Here is a 23,411-nt window from a genome sequence, read left to right as displayed (position 1 = left end):
TCCAAATCTCAAGATGTGCTGTCCCAGTCAACCAACTTTCGACAATGACCTCTAATCTGTCCTTTGTGATTGTGATGGACACTTTCAATAGATTACGAATGTTGCAGAAAGCGTGTGTGAAGTGGCTGCTAAAATACGCTATTGTTTATCAAGCATATAAAACTGGAGAGAACTTGCATTTTCTACTGAATACTTTGATCTAACAAGGTGACTTCAAGATGTAGTTTAGATGAATCACACAATAGTAATGAGATTGCTCACAAATGAGAATAAAATACAGTTGGAATGAATTAACACGACTTGACGAATAATAAATACATCTGACATAAATAGAATATTAAAAAAGGAAATAAATATTTAAAAAAGAAATTAAATAAGTTGCGTAGGTACTGTACATGTATATTCATTTGCTATGTTTGCAACTCTTAAGTGATACAAAGATTTGAGATGGATTTCATTTCCACACTGAAATTTTGAAGAAAAATTAGCTTAATTAAACATTCGCTGATGTGGTTTACGATACACCATGTGGAGTGTTATAGAAACAGTGGATAGAAGAGAAGAAATGGATAGGCGAGAAAGTGGAGATTTGAGAGTAGAGTATTCTTCCTTGAATGTAGTCCTGAAAAGGACTAAACCAGAAGAGAATGATGAGTTGAGAACAGCTTGAGTAGTAGAGCTGATGAGGAGATGCTGGCTTGAGTCGGCGAGTAGAGATGATGAGTAGTAGAGAGACTCGACGTTTCGGACAGGTTGACTGTCTTCAAGAAAGAATACTCTACTCTCAAATCTCCACTTTCTCACCTATCCATTTCTTCTCTTCTTCTATCCACTGTTTCTATAACACTCCACACGGTGTACCTTAAACCACATCAGCAATTGTACATGCCACCATGCAAACCTTCAAACAACATCTTAATTAAACATGTTTGAGATGATCAATGAGTTCAAAATTGAGTAAAGTTTGCAAGAAGGTAAAAAAAAATTGATTTCATCTTCTCATAATAATATTGAGAATAAACTATTTTTTTCATACCCTTGTTCAATATTTGAATAACACAATTTATAATATTCTGAAAAATGCAATTAAACCATCCTTCATTTCCTTTCTGGAAGTAAAATATATGCCAACATAGAAATTAAGAAATTCCCAATTAAGACAGGTTCGCAATACGTGTACCTTGTAATGTATATAAAATGAACATCTCAAAGGGTTCTCCAAAGTCTCCTCAAACCTGTTCTTTACTGTGATTTTGTGAACACTGATCAGTGTATCTTTGTCATCTAGGCTCATAATGTACATATCCACGGTAGAAAAATAATTTATTAAAATCTTATTCATACGTATATCTCACAGTATTCAATTATCACCCAAATAAAATGTGAGATAATTCACAACACACATACATGTATTCAGTTTGTTTTATGTAAGCTCTCATGCTAAAATACCCCGATAAATGGTAATTTTCAGACACTACAGGCAATTCTATGCCACAAAAAATAAAAATTCTTATCATCCCCCAAAAGCCCATTATACTACCTAGTATGGTTGAAGGCACCAAAACCACACCCTTATTAATTCTTTCTCATTTCTTATTAAAATGCATGAAAAAAATGACTCTGCCCTAATTCATGAATCTTATTTTTGTTTTGATAATGTGAGTTTGTGACGTATAAAAAGCATCCATGTACATGTGCTTATCTGAAGACATTCTTCAAGGACATCAATCATTCAGCATGTCCACTTCTCATTCTTGAGTCAAAAACTCAAAAGAAAACGAATCCCCAATGAGAATATAGAGTTAATAAATCATACGAATGAGACATTCTTCTATATTCAGTCATGGTCATTTCTCTTTGGTTTTGCACCCCCCCCCCCAAAAAAAAAAATATATATATATATATATATATATAAATATATATATGTATATATATATGGGAGGAAAGACAGTACTAGAAATTTATTAAAAACTATGAAAATAGATTGATACATTCTTTACCTCATATAGATAATGATAATCAAGATATTATTACCAGAGAAGAAAAATTACTTGAAAATATGAGTTATTAGATAAATATGTTTATTACACAGGTAAAGAATATCAGTTTATGAATACACACTCGTATTTTATACATTTCATTGAAATCATATATTTGAACTATATTTCAGAATCAATGTAAAGGAAGCAACATATATATATGAAATAAGTTTTGTAGTTTATGATTATGGGATAATTCCGTTATTTAATTGGAGATTTGTCTTAAGATCTTACAATGAAGACAACGGAAATTAGTAACACTGTAAGACTTTCATAGCACACCTTTCTTTTCCATTTAAATATTTCATATTAAAATGTATTAAATAAAACTTGACCTTTTGCATGAGGAATAATAGTTGTATAAAAATTAGAAAACACTAATAGAAAATGTATAAAAATATGACTTTGTCACAACTTGAGCATACACTATACAAGCACATGTACAATTTACAAAATTATATGTGTATATGGGAACCTGGCAGGATCAATTCTTTGAATGTTCCGAGTGTCGTCGAAAAAAAAATGGTAGCTCGAGCTCAAGCTGGGGTTATAATTGCAGCACTTTGTATCCTCAGGCAGAAAGTGCTTTATAAATCCAGCTATTATTATCAATGAATATATTTCGCTGATTCAAATTATAAAAAGAGAAGTCTATAATCATAAAACAGGCCTGGGTATGTTGACCTGTATGTCAGGATATGAGTTGCATAAGCTGAGTAGTCTGCTGCCCTCTATGGTAAGAACTAGCGTATCTCCTTGTGCAGTGAGTTTGATTTCTTTGAGTTGTGCTTCAGGAAGATCTATCAAGACAAAATATCAAGGAATACATTAAATATGAAAAAAAGCATGCTGGTGGTGATGATGATGACAAAGATGATAGTGATGATTGATGGTGGTGGTGATGATGATGATGACAATGATGATAGTGATGATTGATGGTGGTGGTGATAATGATGACAATGATGATAGTGATGATTGATGGTGGTGGTGATGATGATGATGACAAAGATGATAGTGATGATTGATGGTGGTGATGACAATGATGATAGTGATGATTGATGGTGGTGGTGGTGATGATGATGATGACAATGATGATAGTGATGATTGATGGTGGTGGTGATGATGATGACAATGATGATAGTGATGATTGATGGTGGTGGTGGTGATGACAATGATGATAGTGATGATTGATGGTGGTGGTGGTGATGATGATGATGACAATGATGATAGTGATGATTGATGGTGGTGGTGATAATGATGATGACAAAGATGATAGTGATGATTGATGGTGGTGGTGGTGATGATGATGATGACAATGATGATAGTGATGATTGATGGTGGTGGTGGTGATGATGATGATGACAATGATGATAGTGATGATTGATGGTGGTGGTGATGATGATGACAATGATGATAGTGATGATTGATGGTGGTGGTGGTGATGATGATGATGACAATGATGATAGTGATGATTGATGGTGGTGGTGATAATGATGATGACAAAGATGATAGTGATGATTGATGGTGGTGGTGATGATGATGATGACAATGATGATAGTGATGATTGATGGTGGTGGTGATGATGATGATGACAAAGATGATAGTGATGATTGATGGTGGTGATGATGACAATGATGATAGTGATGATTGATGGTGGTGGTGGTGGTGATGATGATGACAAAGATGATAGTGATGATTGATGGTGGTGATGATGACAATGATGATAGTGATGATTGATGGTGGTGGTGGTGATGATGATGATGACAATGATGATAGTGATGATTGATGGTGGTGGTGGTGATGATGATGACAATGATGATAGTGATGATTGATGGTGGTGGTGGTGATGATGATGATGACAATGATGATAGTGATGATTGATGGTGGTGGTGATGATGATGACAATGATGGTAATGATAGTGATGATGATAGTGATGATGATAATGATAGTGATGATTGATGATGATGATAAAATGATGATGATGATAATGATGATGGTGATGATGGTGGTGGTGGTGATGATGGTGATGATGATGCTGGCCGATGGTGATGATGATGATGGTGGTGGTGATAACACTAATACATATTTGATATTGCTGAAAGTTGTGGTCACTGTAACGATGTAAATGCAATTCAGCTTGTGTGTCTGTTTATATTCTGTCTTACAAAAAAGATTGTGAAAAATATTCAATACCCCTTCAATTTTCTAATATCATTTTTCTTTATCTTTTTTTGTATGTATTGGGGAAAAGGTGCCGTGGCACATCGGATATGTGTTGGGACTTTGAACCACAAGGTCCAGGGTTCAAAACCCACTGCAGCACCTCCATCCTTTGGCAAGGCATTTATCTGTTTTACCACACAGGTGTAGTAAATGGGTATCCGATCAGAAGAAATTCCTTGAATGCTTTCATGCCCGAAAAGAGTAGCCGAGCTAAAGCCAGGCAAATAATATGCAGCACTTAAACTTTGTATTTAATGCTATGTTACATATCACCATAATTTGGGGTAAAGCACACAGTGGCAGGGCTATACACAGACAAGCCATGTGGTGTATTGCACAAATAAACAGGTGGGATGTACTTACAAATAATACTCTTTTCCTCAAAGGTGAAATTGTCCACACCAGGAATAAACATTTCTCCTTTTAGTGGCATCAGGAACACATCATTCTCTGCAAAAGACAAGACCGTCAAAATGATTTTTCACTTTAGATAACCTTCAAGTGAGAGGCCAAATAATTTACCAATTCAAAAGAAAACATAATATCAGTGAAACATGGTATCAGTGAAACAAAGCTTAGCAGTGTTTTTTTTTCATAGGCCCGTATTCTGAAGTCAGGTTTAACTTAGACCATAAACTAACTCTGCTAAAATTATGGGAAGCCGAAAGTGTCAACATTTTTATCATGTTGTATGTTTCTTGTATTTACTGTACTCTTTCCCGATTCATTGATGGTGAAGACAATCATCTATTTATACTTCCTAGACAATTATGAATGATTTGAGAGCCAAATAAGCTGAAATATGTTATCTCTACTGTTAGTGATTTATGTAACAATTGGCTATCCATCCTTAAACCACAACTTTAAACCTGAGTTTAAGTTAAACCCGACTTCAGAGAACCGGCCATTGTGTTTAGACATGGTGAGACATATCATCCAAATAAATCAATCCTAATAAAAGTACAAAACATGGTGATTGATCTGCATGTATAGGCATTGCTATCAAATACCAACTTTATGTACAGCTGATCAATTTAAGCCCCGCCCATTATGCAACCATAGAGTTATATACACATATGCATACAACGTACATTGTGTATCAAGGCCAAGGCCGGGTGGGATTAAAATCTTCGGACCTCTTTCAGGATGGTGTTTAAATGTGAACTCATTTTAAAAAGTGTATCAGGTATCTAAAAATAATTGTTATCTTGTCACTTTGTAATTACTTGAGCATTCAAGTTATCCGAAGTGTCTAATTGAGATCTGCCGAAAATTCGAACAGTGTAAATTTTGCTAATCGATTAGCAACCGGCAGTGAGCCATTCGTTCAATCGATGTTTACTCCCAGGCCTACCGCCCATCGATTCGTAAAGTTTTGGTACTATTTACGGCTCGGGGTAGTATCCCCTGCTTGTGGTGTCAGATGTCATGGATCACCTGTTCAGATTATTATCATGATGCACAACGCATGTAGAGCGTTGTGGCCCAGTGGATTAGTCTTCTGACTTTGAAACAGAGGGTCGTGAGTTCAAATCCCAGCCATGGCGTAATTTCCTTCAGCAAGAAACTGATCCACAATGTGCTGCACTCGACCCAGGTGAGGTAAATGGGTACCGGTAGGAAGTAATTCCTCAAGAAGCTGTGTGCGCTATGAACGCCTAGCTTAGCCGGGTAATATAGGAGCGCCTTGAGCACCTAACAAGGTGGATATGTGTGCAATATAAATACCCTATATTATTATTATTATTATGATGCATATACATGTAATTATTACCTGAGATGAAATTTGAAGCAGTGGTTCCCTGAATAGATTTATATGCTGATGATCCTTGGATGGCATTCTTCTGATTCTGTTTGTTTATCTGCTCAGCTTTCTTGGCTTGGAGAGCCTTCTTCATCTTGGCTGGGTTCCCAGAACCATCTGAAAAAAGGTTTCAGTAAAATAAGGAAACTTGTATGACCAATGTTTGTCTTAACTGCACATATTCAATTTTCACGTTTGTTTTGTGTGTATTTTTGTTGTAGGGTCTCCAAGGATAACAGTATACCAATTACTGATGGAGCCATCCTACTAAAAGAAGACTGATAAATAAACTAGTAAATAAATAAGTAAGTAAAGTACCTGTAAGGCAAGTAAGTAAAGTAAATAAGTAAGGTAAGTACATCAGTAAGTAAATAACAAAATAAATAAACAATTCTACCGACATGAATGAGATAAGAATTAATATGTCCTACAACAATGCACCATTATTCATTATGTGAGTATATATGTTTACTTGTATGTCCATGATTATGACATGGTTTCATTTTCAGTTAGGTTGATCCCTGGCTCCTGACTCGTTTCATAAAGACAATTTATCTTAAACAAATATACTATCTACCAATCAAATTGAATGATTTCAGTAGCTTTAAACTGATGACGATGATTATGACAAAGGTGATGATGATGATGGTGGTGGTGGTGATGATGATGATGGTGATGGTGGTGATGATGGGTAGTGATAATGATGAAGGTGATGACAATGATAATAATGATTATAATGCTAATGATGATGATGATGGGTGCCCAATGTAATTTCATCATTAAAGAACACAAGTAGAGCATCTCATTCTCCTACCACAAGGTTGGTGGCAGGGGCCGTGGAACAGTTTTCAAAGTGGGGGGGGGGGGGGCTGAGCCAAATGTGGGGAGGGGGCTGACCAAGCAAAAAATCAATCTTACGGTCATTTTTATGTTTTTGTACAAAGTTTTTGAAAAAAGTGGGGAGTGAGGCAACTTACTAATGATAACAGCTTTATCATCATATGCTTCAGCGCTGAAAAACATGGCCAGATTATAGACAAAAACCAGTGAAGCCCTTGAAAACATCTCTGATCTTGATAAGGTATTGATGAGCACCTACAAAGAGTTGAGATGAAGAAAATAAGCATGATTAAATTCATTTCACTTAATTCTTCCACAAATAAGTATTTCTCTAAAAAAATGAAAAAAAAGTCAAAACTGGCAAAAGAAATGAATGCAATAAATCTATTAAAATGAAGTAAAAGATATAGATTCAGAGGAAATATTCCATAATTCATTCAAAGGAGCATTTAAATTTCCATTTGCATGTACCATACATCACAGAGACTTGTTGATCAGATTTACATTCATCGGATGCATCCTAATGTAATACAAAATCATGAACACGATTGTGTTAGATTGAGTTTTTACAGACGTCTTATCAATCAGATATATGATTATTTACCATCCGCAAGACGTGACCATGAGGAAATGTCACAAAGATTTAAGTGTGAGTGTGTGACTTACAAGTCCCATTGAAATTCCCAGTGGTATAATCATGCTAAGAACACGTGTGCTATTGCATATTAATCAATAAGATTGTGCGTTACACATTATGCAGAGCTGCCAACCTGAAAAGGAACATTTCAGTATTTTTGAAGCTGAAAATCAGTATTTCGGTGAGGAAATCAGTATTTTTAAAAAATACCATAGGACCAAACATACAACTGAACTTTAGAAATCAGTATTTTACATGAAACTCAGTATTCTTCTCACTTTTCAGTACTAAATACTGAAAATCAGTACTACTTCGCAGCTCTGATTATGTGCACATTGAGTATGACTCCAAGGGGGTGTTGCAAATATTCTGTAGCAATTTTACAATGCATAGATCAATGAAGCATTAGCAAATCAGATTACGCTCCTTGTTTCAAGAAGCAGATAAGCAATCAATCACAAGTTTACAATTGATTACAAGAGATATGATTAATTTAGGCACTGAAAATGGACTTGCAATTGATTGCAAATTTCTTGCAATGCCCCATTAGTCAAAATTTACTTTGGTGAAACACCCCCAATGGTTTAAATCATCAATTCATAACTTCCCCAACGCAGCTTAGATTATAGATGCACGCCACAATATCCACTTAAAGAACACTTTAAGTTACAATTTCAGAGAAGCCAACTGTTGGAAATACGGATTAGGGATGATTTGAAACTAACAACAGACTATGTGCCAGGAGCGCTTGACTCTGCTGGCCGGGGATGCTACATGTAGATGCTCTCTGATGCAATCTGAGACTTATTTTGGCAGATTAGAGTTGATAATAGTAAGGGCAGGACTCTGGTCTTTTTCAGGGGCCTTCCAATGGAATCAAGAGAGTTGGTATCTCTGCAATTTATTCTATACGTGAAGCTTTCTACTAGCTATATGACATTGATGGGATAGATAGAGCTGTACATCGATAGAAATGAAGAGTGTATAAAGATACTTACAGGTAGGAGTATTTCAGCTTTCATTCTGTCAGATAACCGATTGTGTTGGTTTGTTCTTGTTTCCCAAACCTTGGCTCGCTTCTCAAAGTCATGTCCTGCTTCGACCTTGAACTTTATACAAAGACAACAATAAAATCACATTTATGACCAATCAACCCTGATACCAAGGGTTATGGAAGAAATCGAGGCAATTGCTGAGAAATCAGCAAAACAAGACAATGGGTCTTTTTCTAACCAATAATAATACACTGTCCCACATAAGCTCTGTATTGGCGATCTTCAGTGTGACTGCTTTTCAGCTAAGATTTCATGATTTCACAAAACATTTTGAAACTATATTTTCATTAAAATTTTCATTTTGGGGGTTATACAATAGCAAGCATACTTTTACATTGCTGATGAAATTTGAACATGGCTCATTTACATATATAACTAGTAATCATAAAAATTGTCAGAACTACAGTTAAAAACTCACTTTATTAGTGATATTTTGAATAGTAGATTTCTTAATCCTGATGGCTTGGCAAGGTCCTACAGCACGGACAGAGCATGTGTTGTCAATATTGGCGAAGAGACCTACGAGTGGACAACAGAATAAAAAAAAGTGAAAAAAAGGTCAATACGTGCAGCAAAATTGTTTAAAAATGTAGATTGTACTTGGACATATATTTCAGTTGAAGATTCAAACAGATGCCTGCAGAAATTGGAAAAAAATAAACTTGACAAAGAGATAGAGGTATCAGCTCATCAATATATTTGGATGAATCGACTACAGTAATGCGATCCAATCAAAAGCAAAGCAATAATCCATGTCATTAAAAGGACAACTCTTAAACCAGGGTTGTCATCCTAGACTTTCTTTATGACCAGTTCAAGGGAATGAAAACTAACAAGATTTCAGGGCTTTAAGATAAATTCCAGTTTTGGTTACGACCTCAAAATGACTTTTTACAGAATCTAATAGAATGACCACACAAGTGTCTGTTTGTATGAATAAAAAATATGGACCAAAGGACTCTGGAAGAAATTGTGTAATTGCTGAGAAATAAACAAAATAAGCGCGGATTCGGTCACTTCCGTTGGGTCTTTATTCCTGCAATAATAATACACTGTCCCACGTGTGCCTATCTGTGTCGGGGATCTTCAGTGTGATCGTATTTCAGCCTAGATTTTATGATTTCACATAATTCAGTTTATGTAACCGTACCAGATCTAGATCCACGATGATATAGTCATACTTAACCTTGGTTTTACAGACTTTCTCACGAAATCAGTGTTTTACTGCAACTACTATCATTTAGCCTTAAATAAAAAATTGTAATTTTTCATAAATCATATTCTTTGTCAGAAGGGAAATAAGTACCAGTTGAATTATAGCATTGAGAGTTGGTCTTGAGTATCAACCAGTGTGGTAGTACAAGACTGTATAATTTCAATTACATTCACATAATTTTTTTATCAGCGAATGAATTATACAATTAGTAGTTTTAAAATTTTTATAGTTACTGTTCCCTTTTAATAATTTAAAATACCTTAGTTTGATTCATTTAAGTAACAATATTTATTTATGTTACTAAGTATTGTTATCTTTGATTTAGATTTTGACTTTATTTTCATGTATGATTTGATGATTTATGTTGTTCTTTATGTTTTCATCAGGTCATCGATGAAAAACAGTTTTATACTGATCTTTTGTACCTGATTAAATATGTTCTAATAAATAAGTAAATAAATTTCAACTTTAACTAATGTCTGATTAACAGAAAGTTATGTGATCAATTTGTAAAGAAGCAAATTCAGAATTATCATATTTAGGTACACTGTATATGCATGATTGACACTTACTTGTTGAAGAGAAAGGGAAACAATGGGATGGCTGAATTGAAGTGAATTAGGATAATTGTTTATGGTTACCTTCTTCTCCAATCCAAAATGGCCACCTTTCAACATCAATGACTGTGATGGATTCTTTTTCTCTTCTGACCTCCACTCTGTCAAATAAAATATGCCAATCAAATTCTTATACAGTGTGTCCCAGAAAAACAACCCAGACAATTGTTGATGATCTATCATAATTTGATTATCTACATCACTAATGAAATAGACTGACCAACTTTTGTAAAATTACATTGTAAGAGTCTGCTTTTCCATCTGGTATAACTCAATGAGACAATGATAGGTTCTTGTATCATTTACTTGTGATTAGAGAATGAGAAATCCTCAATAATTCAGTTTCGTATTTTTGTTGGGACACACTGTATGATATAAGACTCAATTAGGCATCAATATTAAACTCTGGAGTTGAATAGGTATCAATAGTCTTCCAATTCCTGAAGGGGATTATAACTGTTACTGTGAAGTAATTCAAGCAAGAAATTCTACAGAGTGTCCCAGAAGAAAGGAATCTACTACGGTATACCCAGTTGTTTTATTCACAGACATATGGATAACTACATTTCAATTACATCTACCTACATAAATGCCTATTATTATTATTATACAAGTTAATGAGCAAGAAGAGTTTGAAATCTTTATGCGTAAGCAACGTTGCACAGAAAAATTGATTAATGATACCACAACAGTATTTATTCCATGATAAGATCATCAGCAATTCTTTTTTTATTCTTTGTTAAATATTTTTCACTCATCTCTACATAAGAGTATATTCAGATTCACACATTAGTTTCTTCTAATGATATTCATGGTTTTTAATCTGCCATGCCTAAATGATTTTGTGGTCTAAAATCATAGAAGGGAATCTACAATTACAGTAAGTGCCAAATTCAAACACAAAACACATCTGACACGATGGTTGAAAATTATAGGAACCTAAAGGCTATCGCACACTTTACGACTGGTCCGTGATCCGATTTTGGAGCAAATCGCACTTTGCTCATTTTCTGAAAATGTTAATGAAAATTAACTTGAGGTTCAAAATAAGAATACTAATATGAAATTTTTGATGCTTGCAAGCCTTTAATATACAGTAAAAGTCAAATTGATATCATATCATAGCCCATCGTACCATTGCTATGACGCCATTTCGACTAGACATTAAATTCGCTTTTATTTAAATAAGGATGATAGCATAGTCACAGATTTAAACATAGGTATTTGTACGATGATTTAGAACATTACACAGTAAGAAATTTCAAGTAAGTCTCAATATTAGCATCAAAGTCTACTATGTTTTATTCCAAAGTCGGTTTGCAGACCAATCGCAAAGTGTGCGGCGGACTTCAGAAACCTTGGAGCATCCATCATAGGCCCAGAGAATGCACTCCAAATATAATCCAAATATGACTGAAATTTACTATTTTTTTCAAATTTACATTTTTCAAATAAGATTGTGACTTACTTTCCTCTTGTGACGATGACAATCTCTTCTGATTTATCTTCCTCCATGACCATCATTGTCATATCTGGGATGAGTAAGACTGGATACTGTATACCAATATCATCCTTGCATTGTTTGACTAGTGATGAACATGCATCACCCTTCCATTTGCTAAAGAGTGGTATCTGAAAGAAGGAAAAATAAGTCAATAACATATTCAATTTATTTTTCATTCTTCAACATAATACAAATAATTACAAGATAAATCAATTCAATTTGAAAAAAGCATGAACAAAATTCAACATTAAATAAAGATATACGTATTCAATGAGTGATTCAAATATAAATTAACATGCATGTCAAATTTAAATCAATATAATCAATATGGTTAAATCAATATAATCATATATAATTGTTACCCTTTCCAGCGTGGTTAGACAGATCCTGTTCATGAGTTGTGCCTGGTCTAGCTTTCCGCTGGTATCAAAGTAACGTTGTCTGACGTAGTAGTCCATCAGGTCTGTTGATACCACCTCACCGGTTGCCTTCCGAAGGTTCTCTTCTTTCAGTAAGAGGAACTGAGCTCTGATAACAAGGAGGGGAAACATACTGTAGTAGCTATCACGAGTGATCACTTAAAGGTTGACAATTAGAAGGGCGTGTCATTTTAGCAACAGAAATATCACATACTTCTAAAAACCATAAAATCTGAACTCAACTCAACCTTTTATTGCCTGTATAAAAGCATATGACATTTTACCACATCTCATTACCCTTTGGAACTTGATTTCTTTCAACCCCTTTCAAAATATGAGAAATAACAAGAAGACACAATATTTTTAAAAAGATCATAAGAAACTAGAAAAGATAAAATAGTCACTAGGTCAATGATATTTTGTGCATTGTATCATATCGCTCTGCCTTGCTCGTTTTTAATAATCTCTAGGACAAGGAAACTTCCTGGGAGGTGTTAGCTAGGCAAGACATAACTCTGAATTTTTCCACTCTTAATGATTGAAAATGTAATACACTGTAGATAATCAAATTATGAAATACAATATATTATACAAAACTTTCTTGGAATACAGGTAAAGCCAGCCACATGTTCTTTCAGACCTGCCAACCTCTGGGAATGAAAAACTGTATTTTTCCCCAAGAAAATGCTTGGCGCACTCGCTCATTACGGCGCTCCAGCTGCATGCAAGCTAAAATGCGCACGGCTCTTGCAGATGAAAAAAAAAAAAAACATTGAAACATGTGTATACCTCACCCTGGTTTTAACAAAATGATTGAAAAAAACAAGTTACCTGAAATCATATTGATCTAATAACCATATTTGTGTACATTTTTTTCCAAAAAACATATTTTTTGAAGAAAAATGTACTGCTGCATTTTGTTGCAAAAACGTACTAAATACGCCTAAAACGTACTGGTTGGCAGGTCTGTTCTGTTGTCAGCAATTATGTCGACTTTCATCATTCCCTTCAAACCTCCATCTCCCATAATAGTGGTTTTACTACTTACTGAGCTGATGATTGAGCAGTCGCAGTGACAGGAACATAGAAGAGGGTCGAGATCTCTCCAAAGAACTCACCAGGAGAGAGAATGGCTACAGGTTCATTGCTGACTGATAGGACCTTGACTTGACCTTTGACCAGGATGTAGATACCCTTGGCTCGACCACCTGAAAAATTAATAGCAACAACGTACATGTAAAATAGTGAGTGGGGAAATTTTGTACTTTATCACATGTACATGACTTGTTGCATAATTGGGATCTTTTTAGTTTAAAAGGGAGCATAGTAAAACAAGGTGCCGGCATTAAAAAAAAGTTGAAAAAGTTCAATATGCAGTTAATAGTGAAGCGATTATCATGGGTATGAGGGATCTAGACATGTTCTGATTGGTCTACAGTACTGTCTTTCAAACTCTCTCTCTCTACTATAAGGTGTGGTGATTCTGTGTCTACTGTTTTCATTATCAAAATCTAACTTAAACTTTGTCTGATCTGTTTGATAAGAAATAAGTAGTTTATCCAAGTGACCGACAGTTTATCAAAGGAGACCAACTGGTTATTATACGAAATGGTGAGTGGACGAAATGGCAATTAGACAATGTGGATATTGGACGAACTCAAGGTAGACCAAATGAAAGTATAAAACAAGTTGGTGATTTTACGAATTGGCATTGGACCAAATGAAAATGAACCCCAAAGACCTACCAAGCCTAAATTCTACTCCGTCTGTTTACCTTTAGTCAAGATATTGATAAGATCATGGTACCCACATACTTTCTCCACTCCCTGGGGAATAGTCTGTCAAGACCCACCAAGCCCATTTTCCACACAGTCTGTTTACCTTTTGTCAAGATATTGATAGGATCATGATACTCTAATCTCTCCACCATTCTAGCAGCAGCAGCTACCATCTCAGCGTTGATGGTTCCTGGAGGGAACGGGAGGCTGTAAAGACATCTCTGTAGGAAGCGTCTCTCATCCTTGCTTAGGTTCAGTCCTGCTTGATCATCCTGGGTCTTGTTCTTGCTGGTACCTCCCCCCATCGCTGCTGCCGCAGGGACTGTCTGGGAGGTATTAGCTGGTTTGGGTGTTGTGTGTGTTGTGTCCTCAAGATAGACAGGCTTTTACTCTGTTAGGCTGTAATTGAGGTAATGGTAAGGTTTATTATTGAAAATTCATTCGCAGCCAAAGGCTGAATTGCAGAATATTTTACAAAACAAGTACAAGAATATATGATAATCAATTGCATAATGACAAAATGCTTAAGAAATAAAAATATTGAAGGGTAGTGGGGGGATGGACTCGTACAAACTGACTCCGGGTATCACACAATTTGTAAAATACTTTGTGAACAGATACGTAGTAGCTTGTATGGCTGTATAAAGATAAGGCATACACTGTACATCTTCATGTACATGGGGGTGGTCAATTATTGCTAGCCGGAATACCAACAGTTGGAGATACCTAACAATAAACTATTAAAAAAACCTACAGGTATAAACTGTAAAACAGTTACAATTTTTTACCTAAAGCTGGTCACGTTGAGGAGGTGTGTATTTATAGGGACGAAGTGAGAGCCCTGTTACAGTCACATAAAGAACTATTTGGGAAAAGCTATACAAAAATAGCACTATGAATATCAGGAACAACTTAGTGGCAGCTCCAATGCAGAGCAAGCGCACACTTCACAACAAATCAATTTTGCTCAAGATTGATGCTGAGAGTCTTTTGCAAAATAATGCATGCACAGTTTAATGACTTTGCTAGCTTGAAATAAGTCTGTATTATCCATTTGATACATATTCAGCACATTTTAATTCAAGTTTTCAGAAAATTTGTGCTGGAAAGCACTTCCAATTTTAACCCAAGAGCCAGGTGGAAAAGTTATATTTAGTTCTGTTGATAAGGGAACAATTATAAAGAATTTAGATGGGGAAAGTGTAATTAGCTTCTTAAAAAAATTGCTCCGTTATCTGAAATGTAAGACTTTTGTTGACTCTAGTAAAATATTATGTTATTTTGACTATTGATATTTGACCATAGGGCAATAATAATAATAATAATAATAGAACAGCTTTTGTATAGCGCATTACACCTTACAAAGGTCTCAATGCGCTTTAGAAGAAAAAGAAAGATGAGGGGTAAGCTGCTGGTAATGCTTTGTTAATATTCTTTTCAGTTAAATAAATATGTTTTCAATGCAGTTTTAAATTGCCCAATTGTGTCAACTTGCCTTAAATTTTGTGGGATGCTGTTCCAGAGTTCCGGCGCAGCATGCGCAAACCCCCGTTCACCATAAAACTTTGTCTTAACAATCGGTACGTTATATAAATCCTTATGAAGTGATCTAAGATTTCGAACAGGTTCATATTTTACAAGTAACTCTGACAGATAAGATGGAGCCATTTGTCGAAAACACTGAAAAGAGAGTAGTAAGATCTTGAACTTAATAAGGGCATGCTCTGTTGCTAAATACATGTACACTTATCCACAGAAGTATGTACTTGAATGTTGCAATTTGATATTATCAGTTGTGAACTTATCATAACAGAAACGTGAATGCCTTGTAAATTATACAGGTATGTAATCATTGAAGTCTGAACAAGAAATAAATGGCCAAACACCTCATCACTACAAAGTTGTTTTCCTTTAATGGCATTTATTTCATAAGCAGAATAAAAAATCCAAAGTTGTAGCCATCTTGCTCTATGCTTGACATGTATTATTCTGCTATGCTAAATGCATGTAATAGTGGAGTGAATTCAAGTGAGATGAATTATGTCTGTACAAGCATGTACAACATAAGAAATGTTTGACTCATAGTCTTGCTTCCCTAGCATTCCACAACACTTGTACTGTTTTCATAACACCAAATTATGTTAACCTCTACACTGACCCTCACTCAGAATCCAACTGACTTGAAAATACACTCAAACCCTCAGCCAAACAAAGACTACACTGAAAGCCCCAAGCAGTCACTTTCATTGTTATAATAACAGTTAAGTCATTCACACCTGCCCAATTAAAAAAAATACATAAACTCACCCCACGGTCAATTTTGCACAAATTTGCAGTTTCAGACAAACATCCATAGCTAATAATGGAACCAGTTAATAATGTTCTCCCATTTACAAGCCAGCAACAAAACTCTCCTCTGATTACTATACTACAGAAGTCAAAATTATATAAATATTTATGCATCAGAACAAAATTATCCTAATGAACCTGCTTTATATATTTGTTTGTATTTATCATATTTATGATTATTATCATTAATACTATTCTTGTTATCATTGCTATTATTAACATTGCTTTCTTCAGTACCAGTACTAAAATGGTTTTTTTTCTTCTCACTTCAAAAATCAAAGCAACATCCTTCCAAAATATCTCTCGGTTTGAAAACTATCCTAAGTCAGCAAGTAATTTTATTTCATGTGGGCAAATTATGATCTGGTTGAAAACCTCCATGAAAAAAAATAAGGGCCTACAATTTGAAAGGAGGTGTGAAAGCACAAGTGTAGCAGAAAATGTGCAAAAAAATGCAATGCTGCTGTGATTTTGAGCTAACAAGGTCTAAAGGATAAAGGAGTGGAAAAGGCAATTTGGTATCCACAATCACTACTTTGGATTTAAAAACCCTTTCAGACAGAGTCACTCAACTGAAGCCTATAATGAGAGTTTGAACAATACTGCACAATATACAAACTATAAGTGTACAGCACATATAGGATTTAATACCAGCAAGTTCCAATGATATTTACCTCACTCATGCAGAATATATCTTCATCTTGAGAGTGAAAATTGCATCCAGCTCTGAAATGAATAAAACACAGAATGTTCAAGATAACATGAGGAAATGAAATCAGACAGAAACTTTGGGCAATTTCATAACAACAGTAAGGTGTGATGCATCAATAGCTGCCCAGAAAACCAAACAAAATCAAGTCTAACTTCCTCCAGTTAAAGGGGTACTCTGGGCTGAAAATATTTATATAGACGTAAAATCACTGAGCAAAGTGCTGAGCATTTAAAATCTGACAATAAATAATGTACTAAAAATGAAGTAATTGAATTTTAATTTTGGCATTAATTTGTGAAACAAACCATGAATCTTGCCTGATTTACAATCAATAAAACATGAAAAATTAGCTTTTGACTACAAGATGGCATTTGATGTTCTTCTAGGTATAAATGTGAAAATACCTCATGATCAATGGTTCAACGTTTCAACAAAGTCATATAAGAGTGAAACATGATTTTTTTTCAACTGAAAACCTGTGAAAACAGAGAAACAAAAAATCATAAGATTAATAAATTGATTGTATAGCATTACAATGTATGAGAGCATGCATACAATTGATGCAGAGTGATTTATGAGGATTAACTTGTGGAAATATGCACGTAGGTGATATGAGAGCAAGTTAAACCAAAACTTAAAAAAGCAAAACAATGACGCACTGTATGTGACATGGCCTCAAATCATTTGACCTTTTGGTCCCTTGATGAAATTTGCCTCATCATCCTCACCATAAAATGGTGGATATACATGTACACGCAAACTAAAAATCTGGCAACTTTTATTGTGCATAAGCAATGTAGATGTATTGATGATTCTTAAGATTGCCCCCCCCCCCCACCCCCAAGTCAAGAAAAATTGAAATTCTGAAGGTTCAATGTCACTTTCCAAACACAGAATGAGAATCGCATATTATATGTTATCACAGCTAGTTCTTAAAAGGGGAAAGATTATACTTTATTTCACTGGACAAATAAATTCATGCCCATGTATGGCTCTGTCCTGTCCTTTAACATCATAAGTCATGTTTATTGTGTGGGTTAAGTCTGTCATCACCCCATGTGCTATATCAGCACAAGCTTGCCACAAATCAATATTTTTTCAACCTACTCTACGAGAATGGTTTGGTTTTTAGTTTGACTGAAAACAAAACCCTATTGGAATTGTACTAAATGTATAAGGGCAATACATGTTTAGGTAGCGTAAGAAATCCAAATAATTTCCTTGACATGATCTACACCAGAGCAGGTTTCACTTTCGGAAAACACAGCTAATTCTTAGTTTTCTCTTTAATAACTCTGTGCATTTTGTATGCAATGTTGCACATGAATGGAAATTTAATAAACCAAAAATTAGTTTATTCTCTGAACTCAATTTATTCTTTGAACTCAACACACTACTATAATAATAACTGTAGGCCTACCAGTACCATCTATGAAATAATTACAAATATCAAATTTAATATGGTCTACTCTCAGTGCTAATATCACAGGAAGCCAAAAATGTCAACATTGTGTTTACATCCTGTATCTCAGGTTCGCTGTGCTGTTTTCCAATAACTAAAAGTAAAGAGAATTATGAATCATTTCAGTAGAAAATAAGGTGGTAAATTGAACCTGTACTGTCAGAGATTGGTGTCACAATTGACTGTCCATAGTTAAACCACAACTTTTATACATGTAGACCACGGGCCCATCTAAAGTTGCGATTAATCCGATCGATCTCAACTATGGAAAGCCAGCAAAGTCAACATATATGTATGAAATGCATGATTGTTAAAACAAATTTCTAGATATGAATGCATAAATATATCTATAAAGTCACTGATTTATAGACAATTTTGTGTGTTTTCCTTTGTTTACAAAGGGCATTTTGCAAATATCCTGTAGAAAAAATTATGACACTGATGGATTTCCATAAAATTACGTCTTAATATTGGATCAATTTTAACTCTTTGTAAGACAGGGCCCAGTTCTTAGAATAAACCTCGGTTCAGAATATTGCCCATGAAGAGCTGAGTTGAAATCATTGACTGTAGAATGGATGTTCGGTACAGAATGATAGCATTCATTTATTTTAGAGTTTATTTGATTTTACTGTATTTTTACACTAACTACACATACATGTATGTGTACAAAAAAAAGAAAACTATCAGAAATAATGTCAACATGCTGATTCTTTTATTTCGTAAAAAGAGACAGCAGTTAAACCTATTGCCTCAAAGAAGACTCAGAGTTTAGTCTTTAATGCCTGTACTTTCCTAAAAATGTGTCTCATCTGATCCATTGTGATAGTTAGCAAAAATTAAAGAAAAAAAATCCATACACAGTCTATGTGAATACTTTACATGTACTTCAGAAAACCTTTTAATATAAAACTCTGACATATCCCAATGACTTAAAAAAAAACTTGCAAAAGATCTCACAATTATGTCTATTAATATACAAATTATTTGTGGCTATCTCTTTCAGGAAATTGCTTTCACGCCAGTGGTACTTTGCCCGAATGGGAAATAAAAATGTTCTTAAAGAGAGCTTGTACAGATATTCAACTTAATACAAAGTTCATGAATGGTGACCAATTGAGTTTGAGTACACAAGGGAAGTTTGCACAAATTCCCAACGAATTGTTAAATAAGACAGTCAATATTGATTTTGCAGATTACAGAGAACAGAACTGGGGATGAAATGTACTTTTTTTATACTAATTTTGAATCTAGACAACTGGTGTAACTGCCGCCAGTACCAACATTATTATTAAGAATGGATAATGATGAACTTCAAATGAAGAAGACATTTTGGGGAAAGTTCAAGGGACATATCCCCTCAGATGTCAAGAATGTGATTTACAGATAATTAAAAAAAAACAATTGCGATGATATCGTAGCTAAAAGCAAATCTCAAATTATGCAAATTCAAGCAAGCATCTGTCTTCATTTACATTATCTAAAATACATAGCACCTTATCTGACTTGCGACAAAAAACTCATCTACATGTAAAATCATCTGAATTTATTTTTGATCTAGACCCGAGTTCCTCTGTGCATAGACCCTAGATGGTCTGGTTCATTTTGCAATTGGTTTTACAGTCAGCTCACTGATTATGTAAATCATGTGATTTATCAAGTGATTGGTTTACTTAAACCTGGTAAGGGAAACCAGTTCAGTCCCATCCATTCATTTCAACGTGATGCAAACTCTTCTGACAAACAAGTTCTGGTGATCTCTTGATCTAGATAACATGATAGAATTGGTTTGGAATAGATCTAGTATTTAGCGTTTATGTCTATACCCATGAGTGCACCATACAACTAAGGGGGGACGGGACAACTCGGACCACGGGACATCTCGGACCGCGGGCTGATTCAACTAAGGCTTACCTTCACTTCAGAATCCAATGTCATAAATCGCTCGTGTGTGATGCCTCGTTCTAACATTACACATCAGTTAGTATCCATGCTCTCTCTCATAATCGATAATGACACTGGATTGTAAAGTTACTCAGACTACAATTACAAGACTACAGTTACAAGTACTAGAGTCTAGTCTACACTACTCTAGATCGATCTTAAAGATGCCAGTTGTAGACTTTGTAGCAATGATTTCAAAATGAGTTCGTACAGAATCCAATGAAATGACCACCAAAGTGTATGTTGCTTGTATATATAAAATATGTGCCAAAAAAAAGCCCAAAGGATTCTGGAAGAAGTTGTGTAATTGCTGAGAAATTAGCAATAAGCATGGGATTTGGGTCAAGAGTCTTGCCGACATTCAAAGCGATAATACACTGTAGCTGTCCCACATGCGTCTATATTATTTGTGTCGGTGATCTTCAGTGTGAACATTTTTCAGCGTAGATTTCAAGATTTCTCAAAGTTCAGTTTATGTAACAGTAACTGTACCAGATCTAGATCCACAATGATATACCGGTAGCAATACTAAAACTTAACCTTGGTTAGTTGGTTTTAGTACTGACTTTCTCGTGAAACCAGTGTTTACTGCAGAGATGTGAAGTTCAAAGACCAGCTATGCGTGAGATTTTCTGTGAATCTGAGTAAGATCACCGACATTGTGTACAATGTATATGGGGATAGGCTCTGATCATTGCGTGAGACGGAGATTTGAGGGGATGAACAAGAGTCCAAAATGCTCGAGTCTCACGCATAAATGCGTGAGACTTGGTAGCTCTGTTACTGCAACATTTATCATGTTTATCTTTAATCTTTAATTTATTTTGAAGACAATATCACCAATATCATTACAATATCTCTCTATTCTGCTATATTTATCATGATAAAATTTTGCCAACGATGCAACCTGAAATCCTTCCCAAATCCTACTTGAAAATCCAAGAATCAGTCACTGAACCGAGTGCAGAGTTCTACCACTATCGCATCGTCGCTCTCCCGTGAACTACCGGGGGCGAATCGCTCTGCCATGTCAGCTCCGCAAATTACCATTCTCAAGACAAACTGTTATAGTATAACCAAAAACAAGGAGTTTTAAGATTGTCAAGAAACTTACCAAATGAAAAATTTATAGTAATCATACTAGAATTGGTACAATATCGTGGTTTCCTCTCTATGATAATGCGGGCGATAAAATCAATCGGAGAATTCCAGTAATATATTGAAAGATGTACCGGTACGGTATGAGCGAATCTTGAGTTGACTGACGAGTGGCCAGTTTCCGGACCGGTCGCCGCTAGCGATAGCAGCGCAGCTCTAGCCCTGCCACTGCACTGTATCGGCACTGTATCTTTGACCCCAGTCTTAATTGCACTCGCTGGTGGTGGCGCAAGGACCACGCCCTTCAGGCTTGTTATCATTCCTTTACTCTATTTTACGGTGACCTCCCCATTCTCCAAAATGCGGATGTTTTGTATTCGTCATCAAATTTGTCCATTGATCGATTAAATTAAAGGCACAGCCTATATATATAATCGTTCGTGGACGGGGGGGGGGGGGGGGGGCAAAAGGCCGACAAGGGTTCATTGGCATTTGGCTGAGGCCTTTCCCGGGGCCTTTCAAATGGCTTTTAGTAAAGGCATTGGGTGCACTGCGTGAAAAAGCAGTGCATAGCTGTCTTTTAAAACCCGAAGAGGGTTAATGATTATATATAAATGTAATGGTTTAAGTTTTTGATTTTTTTTCCATCGAGCTTTGAAGTTCACCCAATTGAAATTAGGTCTCGAGAAATATGCAATAAAAAGAATTTGATATTATTAGCCCATGCATGCGAGATCACAACGTTGAGTTTATAACCTCTATCAAAATCCAGTAGGCCTAAATTTCATCAAATTTTACATTATAGGCCTATTGATAATAATATGAACATTTGCAATGCGCCGGTATCCAACATAAAAATATGCTCATGGCGCAATAAAGAAAAGGCCTATTTCATAGGCCTACTTAACAAAAATATATTTCAAAAGTTTGAAAAAAACAAATTTAAGAAGTACAATGCTGCACTTTATACCTCGGTCAATACGGCGGCCGTACGGCGAGTCGAAAAACAGCCGCTTTAACCTTTTTTGTATATAGGTGGTTTGAATAAAAATGAATAATTACGGCTGTTTTCAACTCGCCTTACTGCCGCCGTAGAGCAAATGAGACCGAGGTATTATTCATCAAAACCCATGTCTTTTCACCAAAGACAGCATGGTTGTAGAGAAAGGTATACTTAAGACTAGCATTAAACACTATTATAGGAGCAAAATGTGATTTAAAGAAAAAAACAGCCAAAAGGCTTTGTATATCAACGTGAGGATCAAAAATTCCACACCACTATCCCATCAAACTCGACGTCATCATTCGCCATAATAAATATGCAGCACTGCAAAGTAAAGTAGGACCTGTTCTGAAGATGTACAGGCGTTTCATGTAATTAATATATTATTTACTTATTTGATTTTCCAATAGCTTCAATTTGGTACCAAATAGCCCTATCTTATTCTTATTCCGTAAAAAAGGGAAGAGTCATAATTAAGAGGAATGTTAAAAAGTGGGCGTGGCATATGATGCCAATTTAAAAAATGCTTTAAAAAATGCTAAGGTGGCATCTGTCAGATTCTGAAATACACACCATCAACTACAATTTTCAGAGGGAGCACAATACGTTATGTTTGCTTCAAAAACATGATATATGTTGTATTACCTTATTGTGCCCCATTTGACCTTTATTAACTGATCTGGTGGAGGAGCCGTGGTGTAGTGGTTCTG

The 23,411-nt window shown here is 35.2% G+C and overlaps 1 protein-coding gene across 3 annotated transcripts; it reads right to left on the bottom strand.

The window, feature by feature from the left end:
• Nucleotides 1-1,496: 1,496 nt before the first annotated feature.
• Nucleotides 1,497-21,894, bottom strand: LOC121413353. Of its 3 annotated transcripts, none has more exons than XM_041606140.1 (13): nt 21,715-21,894; nt 17,157-17,208; nt 14,237-14,532; nt 13,404-13,563; nt 12,299-12,464; nt 11,901-12,064; nt 10,457-10,533; nt 9,018-9,118; nt 8,543-8,653; nt 7,045-7,162; nt 6,038-6,184; nt 4,627-4,713; nt 1,497-2,839 (listed from the first exon to the last, which is right to left on the bottom strand). In XM_041606140.1, exons 3-13 carry the CDS (start codon nt 14,436-14,438, stop codon nt 2,697-2,699), a joined length of 1,476 nt encoding a protein of 491 aa, XP_041462074.1. In that variant the 5' UTR covers nt 14,439-14,532; nt 17,157-17,208; nt 21,715-21,894; the 3' UTR covers nt 1,497-2,696. The 3 variants fall into 3 exon arrangements, with proteins under 3 accessions (XP_041462074.1, XP_041462076.1, XP_041462077.1); XM_041606142.1 differs by having other exon boundaries at nt 21,833-21,877; XM_041606143.1 differs by lacking the exon at nt 21,715-21,894 and adding an exon at nt 20,571-20,589.
• Nucleotides 21,895-23,411: the final 1,517 nt, after the last annotated feature.

The sequence above is a fragment of the Lytechinus variegatus genome, chromosome 4 (genome assembly GCF_018143015.1).
Source record: "Lytechinus variegatus isolate NC3 chromosome 4, Lvar_3.0, whole genome shotgun sequence".
NCBI lineage: Eukaryota > Metazoa > Echinodermata > Echinoidea > Temnopleuroida > Toxopneustidae > Lytechinus > Lytechinus variegatus.
This window is presented reverse-complemented; position numbering and strand designations above follow the sequence as displayed.